The sequence below is a fragment of the Mastigoproctus giganteus genome, chromosome 4 (assembly GCF_048544385.1).
Source record: "Mastigoproctus giganteus isolate SK-2022 chromosome 4, ASM4854438v1, whole genome shotgun sequence".
Lineage (NCBI taxonomy): Eukaryota > Metazoa > Arthropoda > Arachnida > Uropygi > Thelyphonidae > Mastigoproctus > Mastigoproctus giganteus.
In genome coordinates, this window is record NC_143578.1 from 139,250,122 (window position 1) to 139,274,898 (window position 24,777).

The 24,777-nt window shown below is 35.0% G+C and overlaps 1 protein-coding gene across 5 annotated transcripts in view; it reads right to left on the reverse strand.

Moving 5' to 3' along the window:
* The window catches only part of Dab (DAB adaptor protein), a 246,562-nt gene that overhangs the window by 11,356 nt on the left and 210,429 nt on the right, over positions 1–24,777 (reverse strand). For 4 of the 5 annotated variants that reach the window (XM_090372949.1, XM_090372950.1, XM_090372945.1 and 1 more), the window contains 2 exons: positions 13,651–15,525; positions 5,027–5,146 (listed from right to left, as the gene is read on the reverse strand). In XM_090372949.1, coding sequence (XP_090229075.1) covers positions 5,102–5,146; positions 13,651–15,525 — 1,920 coding nt within the window. In that variant the 3' untranslated portion in view covers positions 5,027–5,101. Of the gene's footprint in view, positions 1–5,026; positions 5,147–13,650; positions 15,526–24,777 lie in introns of those variants that run through there. The other variant, XM_090372948.1, reaches the window with a different exon arrangement.

Here is a 24,777-nt window from a genome sequence, read left to right on the forward strand (position 1 = left end):
TGCCATAAAACAGATTCTGAAAAAGTTAATTTGACAAAAAGGAGGGTATCAAGCAACTGACATGACTGTTCCTGAGTTAATAAGCCATGGGGAAGAGGTGCCTAGCTTAAATTAATTTATATTTTTGTATCAAATATACAAGTTTGATCAAAAAGTTACAGGACTGAATTTGCCAAAAAAACCCCCCTATATATATAATGTAATGTAAAAGTTAGGCAAAAGTAATAAAAATAAATAAATATAAATATGAAGCTATCATTAGAGGCAGCAAATGCACATCCTCCACATGAAGCCCAAATATATCTGATAATTAAAATAAATCTGATATTTAAAAAAATAAAAACATCAGCCAGTAGTACGGCAAAAAGGTACCTTCGAGGGGGGTACCGCTAAATTATTTATAATTGGCATTATTTTAAATTTACATTGTTTTTATTAATTGGGTTTAATCTGCTAAATTATATAGGGGATTATCGACTACTTTTTTGTCTTATTATCTTTACTTTCCCTTCCCTGTTTGTTTATTTTATATTATTTTACGTTTGTTTCGCTCTACATTTTTGCCGTACTACTGGCTGATGTTTTTATTTTTTTAAATATCAGATTTATTTTAATTATCAGATATATATATATATATATATATAGTGCTTTTTTTGTAAAAAAATAGGTGCCAGTACTCATTCTTTGCTATCAGGAAAAATTGAAAATTAAAAGGATATGAAAAGTACTCTAAAATTTTTTTCTGATATTGTTACTTTAGTAGTAACATTTTTAGAATAAGAACAACAAATTAAGTATATTAACACAGTTTATTAAGCATAAATTTATTATTCAAGTATATAAAAAAAATAAGTAAAATGTGAGTAAAATAAGTAAAAAATAATAACATAAGTAAAAATAATTTCATAATAAAGTTTTTGTAGAATATTTCAAATTTTTATTAAGTTCTCATCTGACACCCTATGTCAGGGGTCGGCGACCTTTTTTGAGTGAAGAGCCATTTTTGATCTAATTAAAAAAAAAAAAAAAAAGAGAGAATCCAAAGAGCTGCACCTCCGCTCAAGCTGGGAGGAGTGGGGGAGGTGTTTATTAAAAAACACACACATATATATATATATTGAAATATTATTTATTTATTAATACTGAAAAAATGTAACAAACATCCAATTAGGTACAAATTAATGTAACTTTTGCTGATGAACTTCTTGAGCAAGTCTCTGAACATCGTGTGAATCTGTCTTAATTAAACATGCTTGCATTGTTCAGACGATGGTTTATTGATTTATTTTTAACATAGTTCATGTTCAAAAATATTTGCTCACAGAAATATGTCGAACCAAAAACTGAGAGAAGTCCAAACGCAAATATTTTCAAATTTATGTGTGGGTCCAGTAAGCTACTCCACACATCGAACACAATTTGGTCTGCATTTTAAATTCATCTATCGCCGTCCATTTGTGTAGAATTGAAAAGGCAGCCTTTTGCCTCTCCAAATCTTCAATTTCAATTTTAAGGCATTTTAATTTTAGTCTTGCACTCTCCATGTCCTTGATTTTTAAGTCCTCTTAACTCCATTTCAAATCGTGCTTCACATGAGCTGTAAAGTTAAAGAACCGCAGTTACGTGTTAAAAGAGCTGCATGCAGCTCGCGAGCCGCAGGTTGCCGACCCCTGTCCTATGCCGACTTCTTTTCTTCCTCTTTGTGTGTCAGTTGCTGAATGACGTTTCCGAAGCAGCCATGAATCAACATATTTTGCTGGATCGAAGCGGGTCAGCGGCGAGCCTAGAATTTTAAGAAACTGTTTTTGTCATCAACGAAGCGCTGGTTGGGCTGGCGATCAGATTCATTTGTGAAAATCCTCTTTCACATTCACTCGATGAAATTGGTATCGTACTCAGAGTGTTCATCAAATTCTTCAATTCTTCCAAAACCTTATCAATTAGGTATCTCCGAAATCCACAAATTGCATCTTTTTCATTTAACTGGAACCTAATTGACAATTTTCTAACTTCACTTTCACCAAATGCCAACAATTCATGTTTAGAAGGATTAATACCTTTGTTGTCCTCATTTTCCGTCTCTCGTCATCAGCATTGTCACTAGTTCTCAAATTTGAATTTTTTCTTTTTTTTTTTTGAAACTGTCCAAAATGTTGGTGTCATTCGGATATTCAGGTACTGTGACCATGTAAATAGAGATAAGGAAAATTTATGGAAAAACGTGGATAACGCACGTCCGCGAAACAATGGATGATTATTTGTCGGGGTAAAAGAAAATCACTGTTTTAATTCTCGAACAGGGTGCTTACAGTTGACTCACAGAGGTGTCCAACCTATGGCCCACGAAGAAAGTGAACTAAAACAGTATTTTAAATTTTGTTAATTATTAAAAAAGTTCTCATTAAATGTTTTGTTCAGTAAATGTAATTGTGTATTGTACTTAATAAAATTTTTGAATATTTTCAATTTTACTTTTACATGCAACAAGATATGGAAAATGTAACACACTTAAAGAAATCTAACTTCGAATTTTTTTGAATATGGCCACTGCATGTGTGAAAGGTTGGATACCACTGCAGTAGCAAGTGGGCCAGAGCCCACTGGGAATACACCTTGATCTGCTCACTCTTGACTAGCGCGACTCCTCTGTATGTGGGAGAGATGGTCGGATAGGTTTTAGCAGGTACCACTAAGTTGTAGAATGCTTTAGCTCTCTTAATTTGCGCAGCAGGACTAATTGCCTGAAGGCCAGAAATGCAAACAGTGCGTACTGAGTTAATTCTTTCCTAATCAGTTCGCTATATGAAAATTTTCTTCACTCAACGGAAAGTATTTTAAATGTAACTTCCAAGGGGAAGTCAAAATAATTCGCTATAAAAGGACTTCGTTAAACATAGGTCCGACTGAGTAATTTAGAATTATAAAAATGGTTATACAGTTTTATATAGAAATATCTTAACAATAGACAGTAAAAAATGCAAATTTAGTTAAATAATTTTAAGCTTATTTGAATAGTAGGTAAACACGAAAAAAATTTATGGAATATTATAAATTTCGAAGTGCACTGCATCCAAATGTCACACGTCACTGTTAATAAAGGTGCCGGTATGCCGTACCGTCCCAAAAAAGCTCTATATATATATCTAAACACTTTGGTTTTCCCACAATATGTAATTTATTGCAATAGGTGGTGTTTGATTACACATACACATTGGTTTATTTTTTTTTGTTGTTGATGTTAAGTGATTTTGTATATATTTTCTAAAATGTCACTTTCTGAGCAAAGAAATATACTGACTTTACACATCAACAAATGGTAAACTTTTCTCCCATGTTAGCATTATTCAGGCCAGTTGTCAAATAAGAATTGAAAACAGCTTCTTAATTGAGATATAACTACATAGTTTAAGAACATTTACTCCACAATATTCACCTGTACGAAGAGCATTATATCCAAGTCCTACACCAATCGCTTGATTGCATGCAAACTCCATGGGATGTACACCAATCAAACGATTAGTATAGGCATTATGTTCCAGGACCTATAATGATCAGGAGATAGGTATAGGCCTTGGAACATGATGCGTTTCATACAAGTAAATACTGTGGAGTAAGTGTTTTTATATTGTAGTTATATCTTGTTGGAATTAACCTGCAAAGGTAATGACTCCTGTAAAGCCTTTAAAGTTAGCATATCATACAGTAGCTGACAAGCCATAATATTTGATAGTTTAAATGTGAAATACAGAAAAATAATAGTCATAGGTAATGAAACATCTTTACAACCTGCTAATTTCCATCCACTGAATGTAAGTTCCCCCTCTCTCAAGAAATTAAAAAAAAAAAAAAAAAAAAAAAAAATCAGATTGACAGGTCAAAAGATACTTATGCTAGAACTATCTTTCTTTTTAACAAAAAAAGTATAATTAATCATGAATTTATACCCAGGATGATATGCTGCCTGACTGTATACTTAGAAATCATTCAATACTTGAGATACAATCAGAAGGAAGACATCTAATCTGTAGCCAGAGAAAAATTGGAAAGCAGTTACTGTATGACTGTTCCTTATGTTAAGTTTTCAGAATACCTTTTCAAACACTTTGTAACTCTTACAACAGCCTCTTTAATCACTTACCCATATGCCATGTGATTTTTTTTCAAATTAAGAACTTAAGGGGGTGGGTGAGGGGTTCCAGTAAAGCAGATGTTATGGCACCTGTGACAAATGCTATCAAAGATATTTTAAAAATGGACTTCAAAGAAAACTTTTTTGCAAATAAATAACTGATCAAATGATTTTGGCTATTTATGCATTTTTTTTTTTTTTTCATAACTAAGTAAAGGAAAAAATGTGTAAATAGCCAAAATTATCTTTCAAATTTTGATGCGTAATTATTAAATCAATTTTTTTTTAATAAAAAAATTAAGTTCCGGAACATTTGATCCTACTTAGAATTTCATTATTTGTAAAATAAATCCTTGAAATTTCATGTTTATAAAAAAAAAAAAAAAAAACTCTTTTCTTTAATTTGTTTCATTCATGGAAAAGTTACCACACTTTTTATTCTCTTCATTCTTCTGGGTTTGCCATAAGTACTGATTTAGGACAACAAGCACAATAACAAAGCCCCATTATAAAAGGAATTTAGAAAATATTAGTTGAAGCTTGCTTTCGTTCTCAGTGTTAATGATATAAAATGTTATTAAACTGTAAAAAAAAATTGATTAATAATACTTAAAAATAAATGGCCTATCATTTTGGGCAGTAATGTAATTATATTCACAAAAGATATAAAACTAATTCATTAACAAATACAGCTGACAACCTAGCAGGAAAACTGGAAGACAAAGAACTGTGGTTTTCCTCTATCATGAAATGCAGTGTTTGAATACAGTCAAATGTTTGTATCATAAATTTCCATAATCAGTGTTAATCTATGTTAACATGAATGAATATATTTATTTATATTTATATATTTACACAAATAAAATCTGAAAACATAATATTTCCATATTGCTCCTGGAAACACTAATATACACTTGACTTCGAGTTATGTGAACATCACAAATTAATCTTTATCTTACTAGTAATTAAGTGTTATGTTTCTTCATCTGTTATTTTGTTCATCTGGGAATACATTTCCTAAAAAAATGCAATTAAATAATAGTACTGTAAGACATCTAGTTAAATATGCAATTTTATTTTCAAAATAATTTATGAAAAAAGAAAAAAAGAAAAAAAAAAAAAAGAAAAAAAAGTGGGTCTAAAGCTACTAAAAAAAAAAAAAATAAGCCTGAATCTTTGACAAGGAATGACTATTTTTTTTAATAACTTCATATAAACAGACATGTACACACACGGTAAGGTATGACGGAGATCTTAGAGAGCCTCCTCCAAATAATAAAGGAAGCTACTCAAATTGCAAAGGAAAGCAATTTTTTTTCTCTAAACCATCACTAGATAAAATTAATTTTTTACTGGATTTTATAGATTGAGGATGATATATTAAAAATTAGTTTCGTACTACCTTTTCTAAACTTCCCTACTTTCTCAGGATCACTGTGAAAGTTTATAAAAAATGCATTTTATTTTAGTTTTTTGGAAAAAAAATTACCTCGTTTATGCATTGTTAAAAAAACCAAAAAAAAAAAAAAAACCTCAGGGTGTTTGAATCATTACCCATGAATCAATAATTTTTCATTACAGTTTAACATTTCTAAATGAAAATGTCTAAATCTGCACAAAAATTTCATTATAGAGAAATTAATATCTGTATTGGCAAAATAATGTAAAGAAGCAAATCACAGCATTAGCAAAAAAAAAAAAAAAACCCTCCATTTGTCCATCTCTTCCAATTTGTCTAATCCTTTAAATTTATTCCAGCTTTTACTTTCTTCACATCACTACTCTGTTCACTAACTTTAGAATGAACACAGTAGTAAGAGGATTGGTCAATGGCTAGTTGCCACATACTGTATTGTTTAGTGTGGGGCTTTTGTTATATATATATATTTGTAACATTTTGTTGTTGACTTCCACCCTATTGAACTGACAAGCAGCCCACAAAACACAAATCGTACTGCAATTCTCAGAAAATTCCAAATTCTAGAGTGTGTAGGGCAGTGTGTCAGCAAGAACATTAAAGACAACGCAAAAAATTTACATTAATAACAAACTTTTAATGAACATTATATAACTACATTTACATAAATAACCAACATATATGCATACCAATTTCATATCTTGAAATTTCCATATACAGGAACGTAATACTCGACTTAACGGAAATTAGACTTTACGTAAGTTTTTGCAGGCCGGTGTAAACTTAAAAAAATCGTGGAAACGTATTTTGCACCGCGTAGGAATAAATGGAGGAATTGTGAAAATATCGTAATGTTGAACCCAATAACACTGGTTTTTTTTTTTTTTTTTTTTGTAATTTGTTCCAAGTCCTTGGAAGTTGAAAATTTCGCTATATTACTAAGCTATTTATCTCTCTAAAATGTCATTTTTATAATGGAAATTGCACTACCCTTTCATCGTTATCATATGTTCCCGTTATAAGAATCAATTTTGAACGCCTCTGTGATATTTTTTGAAAACACATTTATGGAGGTCACAGCAAAAAAAAAAAACAATTTGCATTTTCCAGTTTATTTGGCTTTTCTGTTAGTGCATCTAATTAGAAACGGGTAGTAAAAATCGATCTTATTGCATTTGCGATAATACCGATAACTCAATTGTGTGGGTTTTTACGCTATTATGGTGAAATGAGTTCCTCTTCACTGAAATCTTCAATCATATAAAAAACAAGTTTTCAGAAACTTCTCTTCATTCCTATTTATGTATTACAATGATGAAGGGAAAGCGGCCAACGGAAAGTACAAGTGGTGGTAGTGCGAGGAAACAAAACAAAATTGATTTAGCAATGAAGATGAAAATGATTAAGTGCAAAGCAGGACAAAGTTTGTCATCTATTGCTGCTTCAACAGTGAATACTATTTTAAGGGACATTGCACGTATAAAAGAACATGTCAAAGGATCAATGCACTTAAGATCAACAGTGATCACAAAACAGCGTTCAGGGGCTATACTGAAGATGGAATAGCTATTAAAAATATGGATGGAAAATTGGATTCAGAAGCGAGTGCCCCTGAGTCTAATGACCATTCAAGCAAAAGCAACAAGTATTCATAAAGATATTAAGGATAAGTACGGCAAACCCCAACCCACGTTCGTGGCAAGCAACGAGTGGTTTAATAGGTTCAAGCATCGCACTGGTTTCCACAACATTAAAGTATGCGGTGAAGTCACCAGTGCCGATTCTGCAGCTGCAGAGAAAGTTTGTGGTGTTGGAAAAAATTATTGATGAAGGCGGCTATTCAACGCAGCAAATTTTTAAAGATGATGAGACTGCTCTGTATTGGAAAAAAAAATGCCAGATCGAATGTACATTGCTGAAGAGGAAAATACAACACCAGGTTTCAAGGCATCAAAAGATAGGGGGCTAATGCAGCGGGAGATTACAGATTAAAACCCTTGCTTGTGTACCATTCTGGAAATCCTTGTGCATTTCCGATAAAACCAGAGAACATGGATAACAATATCTCTTTGAGGATTGGTTTAAATGCTGCTTCATTCCCGAGGTTGAAAAATATTGTAAAGACAGCAACGTTCCTTTCAAGATTTTGCTTCTATTAGATAATGCTCCTGGACATCCTACACATCTAGATGATTTCAATTCGAACGTGACAGTCATATTTCTATAACTCACCAAACACGACTTCACTTATCCAACCTATGGATCAGGGTGTTATTTCGAATTTAAAAGCATACTATTTACGGGCAACATTTGCTCACGCATTGTCTGCAGTAGACAGGCGAGAAAAATTTTACGTTAAAGAGGCTTTTGGAAATCTTACAATATTTACCATGCTATCTTAAACATTAATAAGGCCTGAGCGAAAATTACTAAAGGTTGTTTAAATGGCACATGGAAGAAACTATGCCCATGGCACATAAAAGGCTATGAAGGATTTGAAAAAGATGAATCATATGAAGAGGTTACAGATAAGATTATAAAGGTTGCAGAGCTACTTCAGTTGGAGGTTGATGCCAAAGATGTGAAGGAGTTAATAGAGGAAGAAGAGAAGGAATTATCTAACTAATAACATATTGGCAGCAGTAGTGAAAAGAAAATGCTGACGAAGCTCAAGATGAACCAAATGAGGAGCTGAGATGCTTCATCACCAGAGAGATGGCAATGGCATTTTGTGAAATCCAATCGGCAATGGCGAGGTTTGAGAAGATGGATCCTGACAGGGAACGATTCTTAAAAGTTAACAGAGGGATGAATGATATGCTTGCTTGCTACAAAGAAATCTATGATGAAAAGAAAAAAATCACCGTGCAGTCATCCATTAATATGTTCTTTCATAAGGTTGAGTGGCCAACCCCTTCTAAACCTATACAGCCCTCGACCTTCGCAGCAGTGTACTTATCAGCTGAAGATGTAGATTCTGGCAACAATGCTCGAGAGGTAAAGCTTATTGAAGTTATGCCTGTCTCCTCTCTTTTTTTGTAATTTTATAATTTTTAAATTTTTTAAATTGCACGCTTTTGTAATTTTTAATGTGCATGAGATAAACTCATGCACATGAAATACAATGTGCATGAGATACAATGAATAATTCTATTTACATGTTCGTCGAACATTTCTTTTTTGATTCAATCAATTCAGTGAGCATAGTTGCAGAGTACTGCACAAGCATGAGGGAAATTCCCCGACTCACGTAGAGTCCCGTGGAACGCAACCCTTACGTAAGTCGGGGAGTTCCTGTATTATTACAATTATTGTACAATAAAGTATTAATGGTTAGATTTTAGCTTATAGTTTAATGAATACTTTGTGTAATTATGCCAATTGGACATTATACATGCCTGTATATATATGTGAGTGTATGTGTTTTTTCTTTTTAATGGCGCTTTGACATATAAATATTATTGTGCTTCCGAATCTGGTGATCAAGTTTGCCCAACTAGGTTAACTTAATCCAGCATGGCCTATACATATTAATTTTATGAAGTATATTAGTATGTGATAATGAATTTTCATTACCTTCAGCTAATATTATGTTTAATTCAATATTAATTTTAAACATCAATATATTTACTTACATATATTATAATATAGTACATTCCATCACGTGGCCGTCAATCCCCTACTTCTTCGGGGGCTTTGAGTGGATTGACAGCCCATCTGATGTAATGTCTCATACCTACCCGTTTCTGTTGCCCCTATACCAGTTTTGCCTTTGTTATATTAATTTAACTTTCAATTTTACATTTTAAATTTACATTTTAAATATCTCATTTACTTATTTTTATGATCGTTCTCTACAGCAAACTGTGATAGGGGACACAAAGCCAAACGGGTAAGTATCCGATATTGTGAAGGCTCTTACCTACTGTTGCGGTCCTGAGGAAGTTGCAGTTTAGAAAGGGATTTATTTCCCGCCTTCTAATTGTTATATAGGTAGCGAAGCATTTTACTGTGCAGTCGCACTTACCTTATACTGTGTCATGTTGGTGCATTAGCCTCAGGCCCCGACATCCTATGCTAATGTCTGCTGTGTGTGGTGGGGGGGGGGGGGTTTATTTGGTTTTTGGGTGGTTCGTTTCTAATCAAACCTGTTTGTTTGATTTCTGATTTCTGATTGTGTTTCCGTGTATGTGTTTTGCTCTATTGCTCTCTCAGTGGGTGAGTTTTATTGTATTGAAGTTAAAGTGGTCCCTCTTATCGTAGTGATGTGTATATATTCCGTTATGGCTGATGGCGATTTCGCTGTCTAAGTAGACTGCTTGCTGGTTGTTATCCGGGTTTGTCCGTTCAATGGTTAGGTCTATTGGATAAATATATTGTGTTACTGTTCCAAAATTGTTATGGTTGATCACAAGTACATCATCAATAAATCTGTAAAATGTAATATTGTCTGTGATGCTGCTTTCATAGTGGTGCAGGTATAGGTTAGCTATGGAGTATGAACTGCTAGAACCCATAGCTATCCCCCTGCATTGCATGTATATATTATCTCCCATTAGTACATAGTTGCCGTTGACACAGAGTTTGACGAGGTTATTCCAATATTGTTTGCTGCATTTTATGATGTGATATTTTTGGTAGTATAGCAGGAGTACTATTATTAAATTGCCGTGTGCTATACTTGTAAAGAGGTTTTTGAAGTCGTATGTGTATATACTTTTTATGTTATTGCTTTCTTTTGTGATATAGTCCAAATATATTTTTTGTTGTCGTTGATAATTCTGGTGTTTTTTATTTCATTAGTGATGTCTTTTAATTTATCTTCCATTATTTTACTGTAATACTTTATATAGCTATTTTTGCCTGATGTAATAATTCTTTTTCCTGTTGGCACTTTGTGATATTTTGGTATCCAATATATGTAAGGGTATTGCATCCTGTCTATTTTTATTTTAAGTTTTTTATGCGTAGCCAAGATTTTTTTGCTGATGCTGTTTGGTTTGGTGTCTATAAGTTTGTATGTGTCATTGTGATTCAATTCTTCTTTGATAGCTTCTATGTAGTATTTTTTACATATAATGCTGAAGTTATTATTTGCTTTGTCTGTGCTTGTGATCATGAATTTGTTTTGTATTTCTTTTATTTTGCTGTTGAAGTTTCTTAGTTTAATTTGTTTATCTTGTTTATAATTTTTTTGTAGTGCTATGTTTTCTTTGAAACTGTTTAATATGCTTTCAGTGGTGGTGTTTATCCAGTTTTGGAACAATTCTATAGGTTCGTTGTGTTTGTATGCGGCTTTTAATGCAAATTGTAATAGATCTGTGTATACTGATTTTCGTATGTTTTTTTAAAATTGATTGGGGTGTTTGGTCTGAATTTTGTGCCCTTTTTTCATAGTCTCTCTAAGTGCATTATCTTCGATAATATTGAGGTTGCCTGTGATAATATGGTTGTAATGTGTATTAATGAAGTCTTTATATTTACTTTCTTGGCAGTAACACGGTTGGTCTTCTTCATTCATTTTATCTATCATGTTTTTGTAGTTGCAGATTGTTAATTTGGGCGTTTCTAACGGGTGGGTAATTCTTATTATTATTTATGATGTTACTTATTCTTACCTTGTCGTATGATCGGGTTAGGAATTTGATTAAGCAGTATTCTATTTTGGTGTGGTCGGCATAATTTATGCCTATTCTGAATTTGAATATGCCTTCAAGGGTATGGTTGAGGTGTTTGTTCTGTGTTTTTTGCTTTTGGTATACTTTATTTAGGGCTTTTAGCTTGCTTATTTTAATTGAGAATAGAGTATTGTGTATGTTTTTAATATTTATTTATGGGATCAGTGTCCCATTCTATTAGGAGTTTTTCAAAGTCTTTGATATTTAGTGGCTTTTTATAGTTGTTTTTATTATACTCTTGTAATATTTTACCGTTTTTGTTTCCGTTATTTTGCCAGTTTTTGCTGAGCTGAAAAATGGTGTAAGTACATTTATCGGGGCTAGTGTATGTGAAGTTCCTGCCGCTGAACCGATTGTTTAATCCATAAGGGTATAGGGATTTATACGTCTTCCATGATTGGAAGACATGTTGGTATTGTTTATATTGGTATATGTTGGTATTATCTCTCTTGGTATTGTTTACGATAATGGCCAGAATGGCAATGGATGTGTTGGTGAAATTATGCTTTTGGAAATGCTTATATTCTATTTCGTTATTGTATTTGTCTGCTTTGCTGGGTTTGTCGTCTTTTGTGGCGTTTTCATTGTATTTGTTAATTTGTGAGCAGTGTAGGTTCATATGAAGGTGGAGTTCTATGCTAGTTTGTCCGATGTATCGTATACCACATATTTTACAAGTTATTAAATAAATGACGTTTTTTGTGTGACAGAAGGTTGGTTCATTTTCTGTGTTTGCATGGTGTACGTTGTGCATGTAAGGACAGGTCTTACAAAGTTTGCTACTACATTTTATGAATTTTAGCGGTCTATTTTGGTGCGTGTATATACTATCTTCTTCGTTGTTTAGCTGTATGTGGTTTTTTGTTTCTTTGCTTATTGTATTAATCCCTAGTGGTGTGGCAGCATTGGATGCAATGTGACCGTTTTTAGGAAGAAATGGGTCCTGTGTGGCCATTTAAGGTCCCGGGGTGCAATTTATGCTGTGATATCGTTTTTTGTGTCCATATTTTATATTTAATGTGTAGTTTGTATTTATATAAGGCCCCTTATTCGTATGTAAGTACCGTAATACCTATATGTATGGAATTTATTCTAGAAGAATTGAATGGGTACTATCAGGGTAAATAATATTATTATTATTAGTATGCATAATAGGTTAGATTTTAGCTTATAGTTTAATGAATACTTATGTCAAAGTGCCATTAAAAAGAAAAAAACACATACACTCATATATATATATATATTTAAATAATGGCTTAAAAGTTTAAATGCTAAATAAGAAGCGCCTATACCGCCATCTATTCCTTTCTTTCCTTTATATAAGCTGGCTAAGCTTACATTATGTCAGTGGTGTGGCTCTGATCTAGAGTGCTGTCTGTTCTATAAATTATTTCCCGCTGCATAAGGATCACCGCCGTGCAAATCCTCTGCATTGGTGGATCGATCAGAGGAGGAATGGGTGGTTTGGTTCTTCGATCTTTTCGCCTTTGCAACGATTTGTATAGCGATTGAAATGCAGCGAATCCATGACCATTATTGGACTCGTGGTCCTCTGTCGATATGGGGCATAATGGTCTGTCTATTATTTTGATATTTTGTTTTTCTTTTAGTAGTTCTTTGAACCCTTTTTTTTGGTGATATTTCACATTTTTCGGAACTGGTACCTTCGAGGGGGGTACGGCTAAATCATATTATAATTGGCATTATTTTAAATTTTATATCGGTTTTATTAATTGGATTTAAAGTGCTAAATTATATAGGGGATTATCGGCTACTGTTTGTCTTATTACCTTTACTTCTCCCTCCCTGTTTGGTTTATTTTATTTTACGTTATTTTTATGTTAATTTTTCACTCTACTTTTGCCATACTACTGGCTTATGTTTTATTTTGAAATATCAGATATATATATATATATATATGAAATTAAATTTTAGAAATGTAAAGGTTAGGATGATATGGGTATAAGGGGGGGGGGAAAGAAAAGAATTAAGGATTTTAAACGAAGTTCGTAGAAAACTTTTTTCAGATTAGGTAAGAACCCAGAGTTGTGTAGTGGTTGTTTTTATTGTTTTCCTGTATTCGCTATGCTAATGAATGCATACTTTATCATTCAGTAGCTTAGTCATTTCTCATTATGGCCAAATACCAATTGGCATTGATTAATTATATGAAGGCATCATGCTGCCTCTTGCTTTTGAGAGGAACTGTTTCCCCTTTCCCCTTTTATTTTATAATTCCAAGGTGTTCATATAATAACACTTTAATTTATCTATGCCTTACTAGCTGTATAATATCGATAAAGGTAAAATTAATAATGTTAATAATAAAGGTAAAATTGGAAACTTTTTAATATATTGATTCAAAATAAACCCTACAGTAAATGCAACAGTAATTTAAAATTTTATTTAAGAAAGCTAATACAGACCTTTGACTTCGGCCAGGTTACTTCGAAACCATTTAATAAACCATTCTGATGAATATCTGAATAGTTTTTTCCTGCAAATGAAGAACTACCAGAATCTAGAGATTTCTTTGGTAGTGAAACGAAAAATTCATCGGCAAAAGGATCACTCTTGCGTCGAAATATAGTGTTTGGACTAGTTGGACTAATCACTGGTAATTCTTCATTCTTTGTCTTCTCAGCATCTCTTTCTTGTTCGCTTGTAGATAACTTTTTCTGAACATTGGTAGGAAAGGTATTCACATCACTGTTTCTGTTGCCTATTGCTGGAGATTCAGATTCTGAGTGGATGTTTCTTTTAGTAAATGCTTCGGCTGTATGAGATTCTGAGTGGATGTTTCCTTTAGTAAATGCTTCGGCTGTATGAGATTCTGAGCTGTCCACTGAACCTGAATTATGAACAACTTGTTCTGGAGGAAAAATATCACCAGATGTAGAAACAGATTTATTAGAGAGTCTGGATCGAAGAATGAAATTAGATTTTGGTGGAAGTGGTGGTGAAGGAAAACATGCAAATGAACTTAGTGAAGATGATAAATTCGGAGGTATATTACCGATAAGTGAAGAGGTTTCCTGATTTTTATCACAATCTGAGATAAATGAATTATTATTCCATGGATTTGTTTGTTCATTAATGATAGGATCAGATATTCTTCCTGTATTTTCATTCTTAAATGACTGTGGAAATAACTCCTGATTCGATTCAGGATTCAAAAGGTGTTTTTCCAGATGCCGCCGGACAACAAATGGGCTATTGTTGGCACTTATACTAATGCATGATGGAGATTCACATCTATTAGGCAAAGGTGGTTTTCTTGCAGGTGCTGGAAGTGGAGGACTGGAATTGTGAGATTTAATTTCATTATAAAAAGTGACAGTATGCCAATGATTAGATGAATCTTGATCAAACGAGAACCATGCTTTTCCTGTTGTTACCAGTGGAGGTTTTCGTCTAGGTAAAGGTGGTGTTGGTGTTGCACAAGTTCTGCTAGGAGGTCGGGGAGGAGGAGATGGAGGCTGATTAAGCAAGATTTCTGTCCCTTTTGCTGGTAATCGAGGTGGTGTTGCTGGAGGTGAACTATGAGATTCCAAGTCAGATGTATTGGTATGAAATGGATTGAATGGGCTTCTTGTCACTAGTGTATCTGCTAAATTTATTTCTTTGCTGAAAGTACTTTCTGCTGATGATTCTTTCAGATCAGGTGAAGGTGGTGGTGAGGACTGAGTTGTACAATGTTTAGGAGGCAACTGAGGAGGAAAAGCTATAGTAGGAAAACTTACCGATATTTCAGCAAATTTCTTATCATTATTTGGCAAGATAAATGCATCGGAACCTGAAACACTGTCCTGCTTTCCCAAACTGTTATCAATTAAATCCTTAAGAACCTTTTTTGGAGGATTTTTAATTTCATGAAAGAAGTCTTTTTTATCAATATATGGGTGATCTTTTCCAAGTGGATCCAGTTCAGCAAACACAGATAAGTCAACTGACTTCTCATTCATATTAAAGTCAGGTTCATTTAATAAATCGCTGTCTCCTGGGGTGACAGGGTTTTCTGGTGAACATTCATCAGAGAGGCTTGGTAGCTGAAAATCTACAACAATGGGATTTTCGAACACGCTTGATAGAGAACTGATGTCTGAAAAAACTGCATATCTGTCTTGTATAGGATGCTTTGATGATGATGATGATGCCGTTTCACTTAGTGAAGATGACTGTGAATGTAAACTAACTGAGTCATTTTTGGATTCCAGAATAGTTGCATCACCAGGCTCTAAAATTGATTTGGGTGATGATGGTGATACAGCCTCTTGTAAGGAAGAAGGAACAAATTCCACCTATACAGAGGGAAAAAAAAAGGAGAGAACACCAAATATTCACTTCTAAGAATAAATATCATGGTATACAATAATAGTTTATAGCATTGTAATTGCTACATATATTTCTACTAGTAAAGGTATTCTTGTTCTGATTTCCTCCCTAATTAAGATAAAATGTAAGTTTCCTTCCCCCCATATGTGTGAATTTTGAAGGGGGATGGAATCAAACTATAATTATTGTTTAATTATTTATGATACCTTTTGTGAAAAATGCTCTCTCTATGTGAAAGCACAGAGATACTGAATTTGCCATGAGCAGCTGAGTCCAGAAGGTTGCATCCTTAGTGAACCACCCTAAAGAAGCTTCTAAATCAACCGCAACACTTGATTTAGTCAGCACAGGTCACTGATGACTGTCAGTTAGTTAAATATGTCACGGCTGGTGCCTATAAATTCAATATCTGTTTGCATGGTTTGTTTCTGTTCGTTATTTAGATTTTATTTGGATCATAAGGTTGTCTTTTGAGCATTTCCCACTACTATGAAGAGTAAAGTTGGTTTCTGAACAACTATGAAATGGACAAATTTAAGTTATGCAAAAAGAAAACATGAACTGTATTTGTCTTGCTGGTGCCACCTTCAATATGGCCTGAGTTGATAATGCACTTAAAACCATACTACAACTATCTTAGCTTCCATCAAAAGTTCCATTTGCTTCCTTTTAAGTATTTTATTTTTTTGAGTTGCAAAGTGGGGGAAAAAAAAAAAAAAAAAAACACCTCCACACAAATGCTGTGAAAGTCTTATTGCAGCAATTGACAATAGTAGTTTCAACAATACTAAGTGAAACTTGATTAAAAAAAAAAAACAGTCAAAAAATATTCTGCATCCAAATGACATAGTGTTTTGACTTTTTTCATCTATTTCTGAGCAGCAGCTGATTTTTTTAAAAAAAAGCATTTTTTTGTCCTTCAGTTGATGAAACCACTGATGTACATGAAGATACGTTTTAATACCCTATGTACATTTCATTGACAGTAATAAGCTAGGTGAAACTTGCTATTCTTCAAACCTGTCTTGGGAGTCAGTAATTCTGAAGGTGTTTTTAATATGAATGACTCAAAAGAAAAGAAAATTCTGGGTACTATGGTTTACTGTGACTGTCTGCCGACTCAAAATTCAGGGCAACATGGTATAGCAAAGGATTGTTTCTGATCTGTGAGTTTTTTTTTATATGTATATATATGAAAATTCCTGCAAAAAGTATAAAAAAATTAAACTATATGACTAATTGCTCTTATTGAAAATAATAAAAAATATGAAATAAAAAAAAAAAACGTAGTCAGTTAATTTCAACATTTGATTTTATTTTCATCATTCATCTACTGATGAAGTTGATAGTTTCCACTTGTATCTGTTGGATAAACTCAGCTTATATAATAATTTTTTTGTTCCTCTTTATTTTCTCAATTGTCTCTTGGTAATTGTCTCTGAGTAAGGTTAAAGATTTTCAATCCCCAAAAATTGTTGAGAGAGAAAGAGAGTACAAATTTGTGCATTTTTTTAGAGTTTGTTGGAATAGTAATATTGTATAACTCAGCTTTTAATTTTCAAAGAGCTGGACATTAGGTATTTGCAGGCAGGAGGAAAACTTTTTCCAGAAAAAGCAGGTTTTTAAAAGTTTGCACCACACTAAAGTTAAATTTCACTGAATATACATTTTATATTAAAATACAGCCACAAAATTATTTCACAGTATGTTCTTAAATATTACTCTTAGTCAACTGATTATGACTATTTCAAGAAATAGCGTTTCCCATGAGTACACATCACTTGGGAGTCTATGTTGAGGAATGAATTTTTACATAATTTAATTGGCGTACTATGGGTATAGATGCTGATATGCCTAAAAAATTCCCAAACAAACATAATTTAATTAAAGTATTATCTGTGAAAATATGAGTGAAATCTTATTTAGCTCCTTTTCTAGAGTATTATTATCTTAATGTAATATTTATATACACTAAAATGTAAAAAAATATACATATTTGTTCTGGTGCTCCACCTAAAGTAGGAAATACTTTGTGGTGCTCTGCAGTCTACTAAAGGTTGAGAAATACTGCTATAGCAGACTTTGCACCTATTTAGAAATGTCAAGCCCAAGTTTTGCTAATAACAATGGCACTGCTATTGACTTGGCTGTCATCAGAAAGCTGTCAGCCAAGAGAAAGATGTCTTGTCTGTCATGAGAAAGGGATCTTAATTTAGTTTTATTTCACCTTGTTGCTATTTGGAATTACTAAAATGCCAAGAATGATCTGGGATAACTTGTTATACAGTATTTAGTGAATCTGCCTCTTATAGGTTAAAAAAATTGTCAGTTTATTCTATTCAAAACTAAAACTTTATTTTTTTTGCTAGATCTAGTTTTGTTTAGAAAAATTTTTTACTTTATAACAAAGTTATAATATTTAAAGCAAAGCAATTTGAAATCAATTGCAAACACAATTTAAAAAATATTATTTCCACACTGGAACAATGTGAAAGAATTGAAAACAAAAAGGTATTGGCACAGCTTTAAGGCTTCTAAGTATTTTTCTATTCATCACATTTTTTAAAAAAATTATAATTATTTTTCTTAGCAACACTAAAGAAAACAAGCAGCAATTTATTTTAATTCTCCATTGGAATAGTAACAAATTCAAATTATTGTTTAATGGCACTGAGCTTGTTGCTTATATGTGTACATATATTACAGTGCACATTTTTGTTTACATGTTGGCAGGCTGAAAATTCCATATATCAAAGAAAAACCTACTCAATCCCTCCACCAGAGATCAGCTAACTGTAGCCTTGATGAAGAGCACTTCAAATTTCCTCCACAGTTATCAATGGCAATTTACGCCCGATTTCTCCAAATAAGTAGCAGATGGTGACATATATTGTGCCGAGCTGCCATGGAGGATGCTGGAATTAATTTCTGTCATTAAAGAATGAATGGATTTTGGAGAACCTTGAGTCAGGGCTGTGTTAATTGAAATACTCAAGGGCTTTGTATCCTGGAGTCAGCTCTCAGAAGTGCAATAACGAGGGTTAAGTGCCACAACAATAGTCTAAGGCTATGTAGGATAGGGGTGTGGAGTTGCATGTTTTTGCTGGCAGCATCTCAGTATACATTAATTTGTTTTTGTGATCTTAGGAAACAGAAAACATGCAGAATTCTTCAGTTAAAATGAAATTTGAATTTTTTTGCATTTTATTTGTCTTTTAAAAACCAAATGACCCCACTAAGCATTAGCATTAGCGGGGACATATGATACAAGAAAACAAGCTTATATAGCATCAGCCACAAAAAAAAAAAAAAAAATAAATAAAAACCTTCCCATTTCACCCATCTATTCAATCCAAAGGTTTGTCCACTTCATGAATTTATTTAAGATATCACTTTCCACAATGGCAGATGGAAGTTTGTTCCAACAACCAACCACCTGCTGGCTAAAGGCAAATTTCTGCACATCTATTATACAATTGTTTTTCATCAATTTGAATTTGTCCCCTAAGGTGTATAATCTAAGCAAGAATCCCATTAGTACTGAGCTTGCTCAAACCATTCAAGCCTTTATACGCCTCAACAAGATAACCTCGCCAGTGCTTAGTCTCAAGATGCTGCAATTTGCAGAGTTTAAATCTTTCTTGATAAGAGCAATCCGTTGTTCCCTTCAATAATCTCACTGACCTTCTTCTGTACTCATTTCTACAGCCCTACATCCTTTCTAAAATGAGGCCTCCAGTCCTGCATTCAGTAATTAAGGTGTGGCCATTGTCTTATACAAAGGGATAATCACCTCCTTATCCCTGCTAGCAAAATTCTTGTATATCATTCACTAGACTCCATGAGCGGCCTGTCTGCACTGTCAGAAAACTTTTTTTTCTGACTGCACAATTACCCCAAGTCGTTTTCATTCTCTACTACCCTGAGTGAAGTACTGCACAGTTGGTACGTTACTCTGGGTTTACTGCTACCCATATGCGGTACTCTGCATTTGTCAATATTAAACTTCAGTTGCACCTCTCGGCCTATCTGCCCGACTTTTCTAGATCCCGTTGCAGTACAGTAGTAGTAGTAGCAGAGCATGTGATGCAAAAAAGCAAGCTTATGTAACATCAGCCAAAAAAAAAAAATTCACATATCCATTCCGCCTAAAAGTTTGTCTTCCTCCTTGAATCTATTTCAGCTATCAACTTCCACAATGACAGATAGAAGTTTGTCCCAACAATCAACTACCTGCTTGCTAAAGGCAAATTTTCGCACATCTGTTCTACACCTGTCTTTCCTCAATTCGAGATTATGCCCCCTCAGGTTTGCAATCTGAGCAAGAGGAAGAATCCCATCAGAATTGTGCCTGCTCAACCCATTCAAGACCCTATACACCACAATCAGATCACCAAACAGGTGCCTAGTCTCCAGACGCTGTAATTTGATTCATCTATGATGCTGCTAAAACACTGACTCAAATCGATAAAATGCTTTTATTAAACAAAAATACACATACTGACTGTATATTAAAATGAAATAAAATGGTATAGAACAAGAATAAAATGCAATATAATATAAAATTAAAAGCGCTAAAAGATATTTAAAATTACTAAAAACCACTAAAACAGGAGCTTTCGGCAGCAGCCTTCATCAGCAACAACTGTTGCAGGTTATCTGACAATCTATATATGTATGCATATATGCCCCAGCAGGTCCATGACATGAACTAAGGCACCTGCACACGGTTCACTTGTGGTTGGAACCAGAAATGGAACGAACCACTCTTAAACTGTTCATCTCTCCCTAGGATAAGTGCTTCAAAGAGTGGATGAATACAACAGCCCTTATCCCTATTAAGACTATAATGTCCAGACGAACATATTCTTAAACACACTAGCCATTTTCCGGTTCCAGATTTTGGAACCGGAAAATGGCTAGGCCCGACACCAAACTCTAGGAGACTCAACTAATGTTATTAGTTGAGTCTCCTAGGGTTTGGTGTTGGGCCTATTTTTCTTCAAAAAGGCCTCTAAGGTTGGGAAAGTTCATGTTCACAATATTAAATTAATACACAAACCGTTTAAGTTAACATAGTTTAATATGTACAAAAAAATGGATATTATTGTTGTTTGTAGTAATATTGATATTACTATTGTTGTTTTCTGTATTTATCAATGATATTGATGAAGGTATATCAAGCTTATTGTCAAAGTTTGCAGTTGATACAAAGGTTGGCAGGGTTGTTAATAACAGTAATGACAGTATGCTGCTGCAACAGGATCTAGAAATTTGAGCAGATGGGCTGAGATGTGGCAACTGAAGTTTAACATTGTAAAGTATTGCATCTGGGTAGTAGTAACTCCAGAGTAACTGGGTGGTAATATACTCAGGGTAGTGGAGAATGAAAAGGACCTGGGGGTAATTGTGCAGTCAGATATGAAGTTTTCTGAGCAGTCAGATATGAAGTTTTCTGAGCAGTGCAGACAGGCTGCAAGAGTAGCTCATGGTATGTTATCAATGATACACAGGAATTTTGCTAGTAGGGGTAAACAGGTAATTGTCCTTTTGTATAAGGCAATGGTTCGGCCATACCTTGAGTACTCATACAGGTCTGGAGGCCCCATTTTAGGAAGGCTGTAAAGCAGCTGGAATGACTACAGAGAAGGGCAACTAGATTGGTGAGTGGAACAAAGGGTTGCTGTTACCAAGAAAGGCTTAATTTCTGCAATGGCTACATCTGGAGACTAGGAACCTACGAGATGATCTAATCGAGGAGTACAAGGCTTTGAATGGTTTGAGCAAGCTGAATCCTGATGGGATTCTTCCTCCTGCTCAGATTACTCACCTTAGGAGACATAAATTCAAATTGAGGAAAGACAATCGAAGAATAGATGTGTGGAAATTTGCCTTTAGCCAGCAGGTGGTTGATAGTTGGAACAAACTTCAACCTGTTGTAGTGGTGGTCAACAACTTAAATAAGTTCACGGCAGAACTAGGCAAACATTTGGAGGAAATGGACGGGTAAAATGTTTTTTTTTTTTTTTTTTGTCTGATGCTATATAAGCTTTCTTTCTTGCGTCATATGCCTCTACTAATGCTAATTCAGGAGAACAAAGTAGCAGAAGTGCTGTGGCTCTGGGAGAAGGGGGCAATTCTCAATGCATCACAGCCTAAAAAATGTGCAACTTGTGGAATGTTTGTGGACTATTGGGAACACTACATGATATTGCCAAGGAGGATGCTTTGTGTGTTCTAAACAGGGAGTGTGAAGAAATCAGGTGCCAACTCAGCATTCTGATGAGTGTCTATGAGAGCTTGAAGAGTAGTGTAGATGCTCTCGAAGGAATTAAAATGGGGCCCACTAAGCTCTCAGTTGCCCGACTCAATGCCACACTTCACTCTGTGCATCAGGAAACACAGCGGCAATCTTCAAGGCAGAATGTGCAGCTCCCACAGGGGCAAGTTATTGCTGGTGATTCTATTGTCAGGGAAATGGGAAATACATTGTATAAAAAGGATAGGTAGAATAGGACCAGGGTATGTCTGCCTGTGGCAAAAGTTACTGATGTATCAACTTTTACCATCTTATCTTTTAAGGGCATGAAAGGTGATGTTGTTGTATACATTGGCACTAATGACATTAAGAACAGGAGATCTGCAGATTTCTTTAACAAGTACAGGGCAATGTTGAAAAAAAAAAAAAAAGTCAAAAATAAGGACTGAATTTGAAATTGTCTGCAATTCTGTCCAGACATGATAGGAGGGAGCCATGGAGTGATTGTGCAAGGCTCATGGGGTGGAATTTTTCTCAGTGTGGCCTGTGCTTGTTAACAGGAGAGACTGCTTCTACAGGATACACTTAAATAGCACTTACGAGAATGGGATGAGGCATTTCCAAGACTTTCAGCCCCAAACTGGTCATGTCCAGCAAGGAACAACAGATCCCAAAAACTGCACAGTTGGCCTCTTTTTGCAGACAGGACAATTCAACAGATCCTACCCCTGGCTGTGGAGTTGAACCCTTTGGGTCCTCATCCTCCACACCCTTGCCCCCATGAGTGCAGCCCAACCTTGAAGGCTGACAGTCCTTTTACCCAGGATAAGCGCACGATTCCTAGCATATCTAATCTGTACCAACCTTGCAGAAGATGTCAGAAGTCTGGTGGCCAGGTTCTGAGCTGGCCTCATCACTGTTACGATGGAGATGAGAGAACATCCACGGCAAAACAGGGAGGGGGGGTCTGTGCTTAAGCAGATGCCTTGTGTCTCTCTGATCAACTGAAATTTCTCATGTGCAATTTCCCAGACATAACCTTCAAATGGCTTGCACCCAAGGTGCTTTGACTGTGAAATCGCAAGGGAACAGCATTCCATTCCAGGAGACAAATAGGTCAGTTCCACGTGACCTGCTTTGGTCCCTCTATTCAGGAGATTAATAATATTTCAGCTGTCCTGACCCGAGAGAGAATTTTTATTTCCAGACTGGGACCAGCAATGAAAGCAAAAAGTATCAGCGCACTCTTTGCCCATGAGCATGGGATCAACTTAGTTGCAAAGGCTATCAAAACATGATATCCAACCTACTCTTCCTTTATCATTTCCTGCCCTGCGAATGCGAAGCATATCATCTTGGATTCTAGCTGCTTGAAATCCTATTTAACAATCGATTCCAGCCAATAAGGACACGAGTGAGCCAGTCAAACAACTTTGAGGCAGTCTGGTTTACATTCCCCCAGACCACAACAAAGACTAGATCTGAGCTGCTCACATGGTTAGCAACCAATTTAGTGCCTAAATTTCCAACTGTTGTAGTAGGTGATTTGAACTTGCCACTGGAATAGGGATGCTCTTGTGGGCCTTGAGGTCACTCTTCAGACCTTTGACCTTACATGGTTAGCGACGCAACCAACTAGAGCGAGTCGAGCACTGGGCCTAATCTTCCACAACTTGTAAGACATCAAACTCCTACCTAGCAACTTGCGATTCCAGTCTGATCACTCACCAATTGCATGTCGACTATCGTTACAGAGCAATTCCCTTGCGTTCACCGACAAGTACTCCACTGATTTGCCTAGGATGGCCATCTCAACTAAATATCTGAAGCCAGATGTCATTCTCCGGTACTTGATAGGTTTGACTGGGGACATCTATATTCGGAGTCGTTGGAGATGCCATTATGCTCTTGTCCGCACTGAAGTTAGTTGCACTACATGGTGCAGCCAGAATAGTCAGGATTGGCAACAGGTCAAATCGGTGTTTTAATAAGGAAACTAAGATGGCATTCATCAGGAAGCAAAAGGCCTACCAGAAATGGCAAAAAACCTAACTTCCCTCAGACCATTGCATCTTTAAGAAAGAAAGAGCATGCTTCTTGAAAAAGAAAAGGCAAGTCCTTAACCAAGCTGTTCTGGATAGGTTGAAGAGGGATAGAAAGATCTTTATGCATCATCATCATCTAGCATTGACCAAAAGCTTGTCCAGGAATGGGCACAGTTCAGCTTTCTGCAGGCAGATTTTCCTGATCCTGATTCCTCTCTCCCAGGATGATTAGTTACCTAGGGCACAGTTGACTAACTTCGAAATGTCTAGAGAGACCCTAATTGATGTCATTAATAAATTACCCAACAAAGCTACTGTGGGTCCGGATGGTTTCCCACTCTTTATCATCAAAATTTGCAGCACATATATAGTTGACCTTCTGCTTCACCTTTTCAGAGAAATTCTGCAACCTGGAATAGTTCCTTCAATTTGGAGAACTTACCATGTTAAGCCCATTCCAAAGATCAAGAAATCTCCGAAAGACCTGCAACCAATGTCCATCAGTTGTTCTTTATTCAATTTTTGAAAAAGTGATTCAGCCAGGAATTAACCAGCACTGCTTTGGACACAGGCCCGAGTACCTGAACACTGTTCTGCACAAGAGATCGACAACTACAACTCTTCTTGATACCCTCTTCAGAATTCAACAGACTTTTAACAGCAAATAACAGACTGATATCATATTCCTGGACATTAAATTGGCATATGATAGAATACCCCTTCCGGCTCTTTTTACTATTCTGAAACACTACTTCGGTCTGGCACCTTACTTCAAATTTTGAAGTCAATTTAATTCCTAGACACCTGTCTGTGATCCACAATGACTTCCAGGTAACTACTGACGTCACAAGAGGCATACTGCAAGGGAGCGTGTTTTCAGCTATCCTATTCGCAGCAGTTTTGGAGCCATTCCT